Raw genomic sequence first — 9990 nt, 5'->3', positions numbered from 1 at the left:
GCACTAATCCTCTTCCGTCCACAGCTGTATGCTATAGGAGGGATTTTATATAAAAGTGGGCGTGTCTTTACCTGGAGACTCCGCCCACTCCTCCCGTCTCCTAACAACCAGCTGTCCAGGCGCTCCGTGGCTCTGCAGGCCGCTGGACCAACAGAGTCCCGGACAGAGAACTCGGCTCTTTAGCCGGAAACACGATTATGGACTGGTAATCAGACTGAACCCAGGCTTCCGTCATGAACGACCGGTACGACCGGTACCACCGGGCGGCCCGGGACGGCTACCTGGACGTCCTGAAGGAAGCCACGCGGAAGGACCTGAACGCCCCGGACGAGGATGGGATGACGCCGACCTTATGGGCCGCTTACCATGGCAACCTGGAGGCGCTGCGGCTCATCGTGGGCAGAGGGTGAATCCTCACATTTCAAATGCTTTTTAATAAACCTGGGAGATTAATACAGAAATACATACATTTAACACATGTTGCACAATTTTTGAACAATATCTAACTTAAATTTAAGAAATGCATTTAACTAAATCGAAATCCAGATAATTTAAAATTGAAGCCTAATATTAGAAGATAAATTTAGTTTGTACTAAATGTTTCTGCCTTCCTAATGAACAGTAAAGAAAAAATGCACATGATTTAAAAGCCTCATCATATGAAAGGTCAGGATTAAGTACAAGTGAATGCACACTGTAGACAGCTTTATGTCCATTTATGATCCATTTCACCACACAATCTGTTAAGCAAGTTAGCATTTTACTTTTAGGGACTGCAAATGATCCAAAACCTGTTGGGTTTGATTGGATATCCTTGTTAAAAATGTAAGAATTTCATAATCAGAGCAGGATGCTAATCAAAGTGCCTTCTTGTTATCTGCTCAAGCAAAACAAATCCATCCTGGGTTCAATTTATCACTTTGGAAAGGTCAGAGAGAGAGAAAGGTCAGAGAAAGATTGACTGAAATGAAAGAACCAGCAGAGAGTAAATAACAGAGTTGTTAAGATATGTATTTACTTGTGTTTTTAATTAAAATACCAAATAAATCATCTTTACTGTCTTATATTATCCTCAGTATATCTATATTTTAGTGTTTGGTTAACCATTTATTATCTTCTGTATGATAAGAAACATTTCATTTAAACATTATATAACTGAATATAAGGAATTAAACACAAACAATGCATTTTTATGCATGTTTAAACTATGAATTATTATGTTCACATAGACTCTGGGGCTGAAACGGGTAATTGGAGTATGATTGACTAAATGAATATCAACTAATTTAGTCTTAAAATGTTTGTTAACTGGAGTACACACTCTCCAAAATATGCCAAAAAAATATCCAACTCAAAGCACTGAACAGAGCAAATATGTACCGGTAAAAAAAAATAAAAAAAAAAACAACAAAAGCTACATTTTTTATTTGAGAGTGAAAACCTAATTATGCTCTATTTCAACATGTTTTAGTCATTTATGATTTATTTAAAGTGTGCCAAAAATATTAAAACACTTCCTACTCAAACACCGACAAACATCTCTATTAAATGGCTTGATTATTTTATTACTAGAAATAATTCCTGCTCACTAGATGCTATTTTTAGTTGAATAGATTTAACTTTTCCACTTTTTGTCATATCAGTGTTGATTACTTGTAATTATGCTGCTATGTGATAAAGATATAAAGAGAAGTGCATAATTAGTAAAATGGCAAATGAATAGAATTTATACAGGTTTTATGTTCTTATATCGACCAATTAAAGTGCTTCACACTATGGAGACATTCACCTGATGCCACTCATTTATACAAACATGATATTTGTAGGTAACTTGGGGTAACATACTGCGGGAACCAGCTCCACCTGAAGTTTACATAAAGATTGCTCACCTGAGTGGAAGGAGAGTAAATAAAACAACGATACGCGTCTGTTTTAAGTTTTTACAAAAAGAAAATCTCAAGTTTGGTGTACAGTTTTTTATTCAACTTTTTCAAGTCAGGTAATCAGATATTAGTTGTTAGTTATTTGTATGTAATAGAGCTGAGCGATATGGCTAAAAAATCTAATCTCAGATTTTATTCTTCCTAATTCCAATTAATCTGTTTATTTTTCACTAATGTTTCATAACTTGGAAGGTTCTGGGTTCGATTCCCGGCCTGTTTCTGCATGGAGTTTGCATGGTTCTCCCTGAGCATGCATGGGTTCTATCCGGGTACTCCGGCTTCCTCCCACAGTCCTAATATATGTCACACATATATATATGACATACATCACTTTTAAAAACTAGCTTTTATTCTATTAATAACCTTGTAAAACAATCAGGTTTAAAAACAAACACTACAAATGTAACTGAAAAAGTTAGCAGCTGGTGGTATCCCACTATTTTATGAGTATACATCTTTATCTAAACAGATTTAACAATCCGCTATGGAAACCCAAGGAGTGGATTGTTGAAAAATCTCAACATATTTAAATGTGTTATTATAGTAACGATACATTTTAACCAAATATATTAAAAACAAGTTATTTTCTTCTGTTTAAATCTTTACCTGTTTGCTTAAATTAAATCCGTTTCTCTGCTTTGCAATAATTGAAGAATCCGGCGGGCCTCCTCAATCCCCTTTCTTTACTGCCATTGGAGCGCCATCATGTGTAGTCACTGGCAAATGTCTGACTAAACATCACTACCAAGTTGAATTCAGTTGTACAATTTTTTTTTGTCCGTAAAATAATAACATTTTCTCATTTTTATATTTAGAATGATAGACAGTCAGTTTCTGCTGTCACGTATCATCACCCCATATATGGTCATGATTTGTATAGACTTGTATAGATGTGATTTTCAATTAAATTTACACCTTTTTAAGTGTATAAAAAAGAATGACATGCAGATAAATTCTATTTTTTGTCATCATTTATTCTTTTACTTGCTTTAAAGGAACCATGAGCACCAAAACTGGCCTGAATTGCTTTCAGAAGTAGTTAATTCCTAGGAGTTTTTATGAAATGTGGACATCCATAGCATCCTCGTTTTAAATGTCTGGGCATCAGCCTTCTATTTTTTGTTTCTAGGAAAAAGATTTGTTGTTTGTCTTGCGTCTCTGCTTTATCACCTCTAATTTGAAGGTGCTGTGGGTGATCAGGTTACTGTCTGAGTTACGTAGGTGTGATTCCTGCTCCGTTTGCTCAGGGAGATATTTCCCGCCGGCGCAACTGGATCTGTTTTAAAATCCAACAGCAGAGTGAAGAACCTTAAAAAGGTTCCCAGATGTGATCAAGTTGACACCTCGTTTGCATTTCTGATGAAATTAAAGTCAGAGGTGACGCTGACGAGGCTGTGGTGACCATGTTAGTGGGTGTGTGCGCGATGAATAATGCAACGTCACCCCTGTCATGTTTAACCTGCAGAGTTTCAATTATTGATCACGGCCTGGCCGTGTAAGAGGAGGGAAAGAAAGTTTGTTTCTGCTGCAGCTGAATGATCAGGTTCATGTTTAGAAAATTATTTAGTAACATCTGGAGGAATAAACTGCAGATGTGGGCTTCTATAGTTAAAATCATTCAACATTAGAAGGGAGAGGAAAAGTAAAGAAACATTAATTTGCTTTAAAATCAGTTTACCTGAACACTTTAAATGATGCTACAGATACAGCTAGTTCTGAAATATAATATAATATCATAGGGGGTTTATTGGTATAACTTATGTAAAGCAACATCTACAGTAGCACAGTATCCAGAGAGTACAAATTTTCATTTTAATCACTCTGGGATTTGTTTGTATCTGTGGCTGTTTAGTTCTCCACTTATTTCAGGTGATTTCAATGCTGATTATCAAAGCTATATGTGAGAATGTATTCATAATACTTGTTTTATATGAAAGGAGTGAATCAAAATGTATCTGTTTTTTTATCTGGTAAATGTTGCGTTTTGTTTTTTCAAAAAAAGCACATATTTCAAAAAAATATATTTTTGGAAACCAGTATTATGTGTTTCACACAAGTCTGAAAAAGTAGATTCGGACCTAGGATACTTCCAGGATACAATAAATATGAAAAAAAAAAAAAAAACAGAACTCAATAACATATGCAATGTAGTGTAAGTTTTATAATTTTTTTCCATGCTCTATTTCCCTTTGTCTAAAATATTTTTCAGTTCATCGTTCCTTACATCTGTCAACTAAATATTAATTGTCCTTCTTACTTTCTAGAATTTTTCAAGATTCAAGATTTTAAGTCTAGAAACAGAATCTGAATTTGATACCATATTAATATATAAAAAATCTGGAGAACACCTGATACTTTAGTCAGGAAAAGTATGCAATATTAAAATGTTAGAAAATGTTTTGGAATGCTAAGTATAGCCAAACCCAGGATGTCTTTAAAGGTTATTTTGTTGTTGTTGTTGTTTATCACAATGGCAGAGCAAAACTGTGCTCAAAATTTTCAGTTTTTACAAACATAATTGGTTAATAATTTTAATTATTCTAATGACTTATCCAAAAATCTTAAGGCAATAGACACAGAGTACCAAAGATGCTTCCTTTAGGGTTAAACATTCTTATTATTTATTAGTTATTTACCTTCTTTGGTGATTTTGATATTGTCCTCCGGCTTGGAATATATACAGACTGATTTATGTAAACTTGTTTTTTTGTTTATTTTACAAATAAGAATTCTTCACAAAATGATGAACATCATGGGCATCCCTGAGCATTCAGTACATCAGGCTGTTGTTCAATAAATGAATCTCTTCTTTAGTCAGAGGATTATCTGGAGCTGCTGTTATACAGACTGCTACAAAAGATCCTTCCTGCCTACAACTATCAGCATCTACAACAACTAGTTTTAAGAATTATCTATAATATGGACTATAACAACATTTAATATAATAAAATTTAGTGAAATCAAATCAACCACCCTTGCTTTCTTCTATCTATTGTTTTAATGCTAGATAAATGAAATGATAAAAAGGAAGACAAGGATTTTATAAAAAAAAATATTTCCATGTCAGAAATTATAGATTTAATGTCCATCCCAATTAACATCTCGTGTGACTGATTGAATTTGTTTATACTCATAATGAAAGTACTTTCTTGCCTTTTCTGTCAAGTATTGCATGCAGACCTAAAAGCAAAACTTTAAGATTAATATTGATTGAATTCAAGACTTTTCCTTTCAATGTTTCACAGAGGTGACCCAGACAAATGTGACATCTGGGGGAACACGCCACTCCATCTGGCAGCTGCCAACGGCCACCTCCCTTCTCTCTCCTTCCTGGTTGCTTTTGGTGCCAACGTGTGGTGTCTGGACAACGACTACCACACACCTCTGGACATGGCCGCTGCTAAGGGCCATATGGACTGTGTTCGATACCTGGATTCCACTGCCGCCAAGCAGATCACCCTAAACCCTAAGCTGGTCAGCAAGCTGAAGGACAGGGCATTCCGGGCGGCGGAACGCCGCATCAAGGACTGCGAGAAGCTCCAGAGGAGACACAGGGAGCGCATGGAGAGAAAGTTCATGAAGGAGTCAGTGGCTCTGGACAACCTGGATGCTATTAGTTTCTCCAGCTACACCAGCAGCAGCACACTAAGCCGAAAGTTCAACACCGTTACCTCCAACATGCCATATTCACAGGTGGTGTTCCAAACGTAATTATAAACAATACCAACACTATTTTATATGCTATAATGATGCTTGTGAGAAAAGTAGGGATTATTACTTTAAATAACTTGATGAAGGTGCTGCTCTCAAACCCTAGATGGGATTTTAGCAATAAGGACAGTACCCACATGAGTGGCATTCTTTACACTCTTCTGAAAAGGTTAGGTATCAATAACAGTTCAACCTAAAAACCAGCTGAGCTTTCAGGAGAATCAAAAGGGTTAAGAAAGAGGACGGACGAGTTTCCACCATTGATCAAGGCATCCCAGAGGAGAGATGACCTGATAGTGGGGCTTGGCGATAAACCGGATTTTTATTATTACCGTCAATTCACTGCGATAATTGGCGCCAACATTCCCATGTCTTTAAAAAAAAATAAACTTAATTCATCCATTTTTCCTGGCACAATATCGTGAATTAAGTTAGTTTGGTTGAATGTTTACTTTCCCTTTTAATCCTATGGAGCCGAGGGAAAGCAGAGATGAAGTCGAGAGTGCGTTGTCAGAGTTAAACAATTAAAATTTTTCTAACAGCACGCTCAGTTCGGTGGCACCATAATTACGCCATAGATGTTGAGAAAAAGACGACGAAATGCAAAGATTGTCTGAAAAATGTCGGGAATTCTTCCACCTACAGCACAACCACGCTTTTGAATTCAAAGAAGTGCAAAAGGCTCCATTACCTTTGCCCAAAAATTTTTGCAAGAGAGGTAACATTTTTCTCCTGTTTTTAATGAGACATTGTTTAGTGTTTAAAACAGAGTTGGTAAAATACTTTAATATTTAATTGAAAGTAAGATGTAATGTGATTTATTCAATAAATACCGGTACATTTTAAATAGATTAGTTGCATTTCCTGCACATGCCTTTATTTCTGATAGAGTAGCCAGAGTATTTAACGTGCATTTATCGTTATCGAAGTAAAACTGCCCAATTTATTATGATATTGATTTCAGGTCATATCGCCCAGCTTTACACGATAGTGTTTGAAAGATGTTTCCTAACAATTTTTAAATATTAATCCCCAATCTAAAGCGGTAGTGTAGTTCTTTTTTTTTATTTCCCCTTTGACAAGATTATTAGTCTGGTAGAATTGGTAAAGGAATCATTGAAGTCTAGTTTCTAGGTCACTTGTTTGTCTAAAGGAGGGAAATACTTGCTTGTTCAATAGTGATAGTAGTGGTATAGATCAATGCAGTGAGGCCTTGGATGTAGTAAAAATTCCTCCGCTATTCATCAGTTATGAATGAAAATCAGCCATAAAGAAGAGGCAATAGAGAGGCTGCTCCTCTACCTTAAAAAGTTTACTGTTTTACTTGGAATATGCATGACAACTATATCTCTCTATCTTAAAAACATAAGTTACTGAGAAAAGTTTGCCAAACTTCTTTGGTTTTAAAAACACTGACTGTGGTTTAAGAAGGCTCATTTTATTTTCAGGCTACGTTGCATTCAACAGCCAAGGGCAAGGCCAAGCTTCAGAAGAAACTCGAGAAGAAGAAGCAGGTTGATGGAACGTTCAAGATCTACGAAGACGGGAGGAAAAGTGTCCGCTCGCTTTCAGGCCTGCAGCTCGGTAACGACGTCATGTTCCTTAAACAAGGCACTTACGCCAACCCTAAAGAACGGACCCGCCTCAACATCCGGGACATGTTCCCCCGGGATAATGATGATGACGTTGACACAGTTTCTCGTGCCATGAGTGACCCCGGCCTCTATGAGGCTGCGTACTCTGAAATAAGCGCAGACTCTGGCCGGGACTCCCTTTTTAACCGCCCTGGTCTTGGCACTATGGTCTTCAGAAGGAACTATATGACAGGCGGTATGTTCGGGATTGGAGGACGAGATGAAGGGAGTGTTGTAGGAAGTGAACCTATCGGTAGAGCACCTAACGTCCGTCTACGTGGACGCCTGCCTCAGCGTTCTCCTAGCTTTGATGAGGACAGTATCGGCAGCGCAATAAGCCTACAGGAGATGAACCTGCAAGAATTACCTTGGGAAGAGGCCGACATTGGGTTAGATGAAGACATGGAGCCAGAGAATAATCCTCTAGAGACTTTCCTAGCCACTCAGGGCCTCAGTGAGTTCTTACCCATCCTCAATCGTGAGAAGATTGACATGGAGGCACTAGTGCTATGTTCAGATCAGGACCTCAGTAGCATTCATATTCCATTAGGCCCAAGAAAAAAGCTGCTGGACGCTTGCAAAAGGCGTCTTGATGTTCTCAAAGAACCAGAAGCTGTTGAAGACTCTGAGCTTTAAGATTCAATCTGTTTTATAGTAGAAGCCTCATCCTTCACTTTTATTTCTACTAGATAGGTGCATGGACAACTTCCTTAATTGTGATGTCTTTGATCATTGATATACTTTCTCATTGGGCCAGGTCTCCAGATGAAATTATCAATGTTTCTCAGAGTATAATGCCACCATCTAGTGGCCACCAGGTGTAACTATACATAAGCTGACTCTGAAGGTTCTTTAAAGCATGAGTTTTATTTGTATTTTTACACATACTTATGTGAAATGTAGAGTTTGGCTCAATATTGTGCTGCTAAATACAAAACAATTAACAAATAACATAAAGTAATACAAACTTTACTGTGAATACAGTTTTTGGTTTTCCAAAAGTACAATACAATAAAACATTCCTTATTGTAACATTCAATAAATTCTGCATTGTTGCATCAAAGAATAAATAAAAAATACATTTATTTACTTTAAGATGTATTTTTTTTTTTCTTTGGTAGATGTTTGTCATTGATTGAACTATCCGTTTGAGAGAGAACTGACATGAGACTGAATGCAAACAGAATGAGATGACGAGGTGTCTGGGCCAAGTTACGTGTTGTGCGTAAGATAAAGCTGCAGTTTCAAGTTCCTCCACGTCAGCTCACCTTTCAGCTCTGGTTGTAGCCGTACCTGGGGTCACGACCTTGCATGTATGATCAGTTTTATGTTTATGTAGTTACTGCCTGAAAATACACTACAAACATGACTTTTAATAAAATCAAGTCAATTTGGTCATTTTTGTCAGCGTCTTTATTGGATAGATTAATAGATAGATAATGATTGTTTTTAATGCTGTTAGAATTAACATTATGTCCAATATTTTTTCCAACTCTTTCAGACACTAAATTTGTGTAATTATGTTTCTCTCTACTATATTTATCATGACTTATCTTTTTTTTTTATTAATAATTTTCTATCATTTCTTCCTTTTAGTTTAATTTCCTTCAAGAGATTTTCAGATTTCATGTTAATTTTTTTGCTTTTTACTGTTTTGGATTTTAGCCATTTGACGTTTATATTTTAGCAAAACTAAAATGATCATTTCTATCAGTCAGGGTTTTTCTCTTCACTGTCAAGACAAGGACAGTGAGAGTTTAAGAAACACAAAATGACACTAATGATACAAAAATGGAACTCTAATCTGAAATTTTTAGCTTTTTGACTCGTTTATTCCACACCGATCTGCAGTTATTGCAAATCTGGATAATTGTGTATACAAAATTTGATGTTCAAAAATAGGTGGAAGTTTTTTAAACTAAATCACCAGCAAAGGCTAATAAACGTAAAATACTTAGGTGAGCATTGCCATACAACTAAAGTACTGAAAGAAACAGATACATGAGTATTGCAAAAAAAAAAAAAGCAAATAAAGTGCAAAGCAAAAGCAGCAGAAAATATAAGCCATGAATATACAAATTAGAACAATTCTGTGGCTTCTAAAGCAGACAGAAACTATATAAAAACAATAATTAAACACATAGAAAACCACAGGAACATACATAAATCCCTTTCAAGACAGATAATGGTAAAAATAACCAAGCAGGACAGAGAAAGGACAAAAAGACATAAAAAAAATGGTAAAAAGATATATAATTGCCTGATAAGTTTCAAACAAATGTATACAAAAACTACAAACATTACAAATAGATTTTCAGACTAAAAAGTAGTTGTCACAACAAATGTCCTTTTGCTGAAAAAGAAAAGTGAGGAAAGCCTAGCATTAACATTTTGAAATGTAATGGAACCCCCCTCTAACCAGAAGTGCTATTGCACTTCTGGTTAGACCTAAACTGCATTTCGTTGCCTTTTACCTTTTCCCAATGTCATGACAATAAAGTTGAATCTAATCGAATCTAATCTAATTTAATGTTTAATGCAGAGTAGTTTCAGTGATCTATGGAGACAGACAGGAGATGGAGGAGCCATGGATGGAGATGTTTTGCTTCAGTGGGATCTGACCAGCTCACCATTATAGAATCCATGGGCTGTACATGCAAAATCTGATTTCTGAGGATTAGGGTTAACTTTTTTCTGACTGA

General features: G+C 36.2%; 1 protein-coding gene across 1 annotated transcript; it reads left to right on the top strand.

The window, feature by feature from the left end:
- The first annotated feature begins 99 nt into the window (after window positions 1-99).
- On the top strand, window positions 100-8331 carry LOC107090238 (Usher syndrome type-1G protein homolog). The gene is made up of 3 exons (XM_015383509.1): window positions 100-406; window positions 5189-5636; window positions 7103-8331. The coding sequence occupies exons 1-3, from the start codon at window positions 234-236 to the stop codon at window positions 7922-7924; spliced, it is 1443 nt and encodes a 480-aa protein (XP_015238995.1). The 5' UTR covers window positions 100-233; the 3' UTR covers window positions 7925-8331.
- Window positions 8332-9990: the final 1659 nt, after the last annotated feature.

The sequence above is a fragment of the Cyprinodon variegatus genome, unplaced genomic scaffold (assembly GCF_000732505.1).
Source record: "Cyprinodon variegatus isolate N-32 unplaced genomic scaffold, C_variegatus-1.0 Scaffold286, whole genome shotgun sequence".
Lineage (NCBI taxonomy): Eukaryota > Metazoa > Chordata > Actinopteri > Cyprinodontiformes > Cyprinodontidae > Cyprinodon > Cyprinodon variegatus.
Note: the sequence above shows the minus strand (reverse complement) of the source record. Positions and strands in the feature narration are given on the sequence as shown.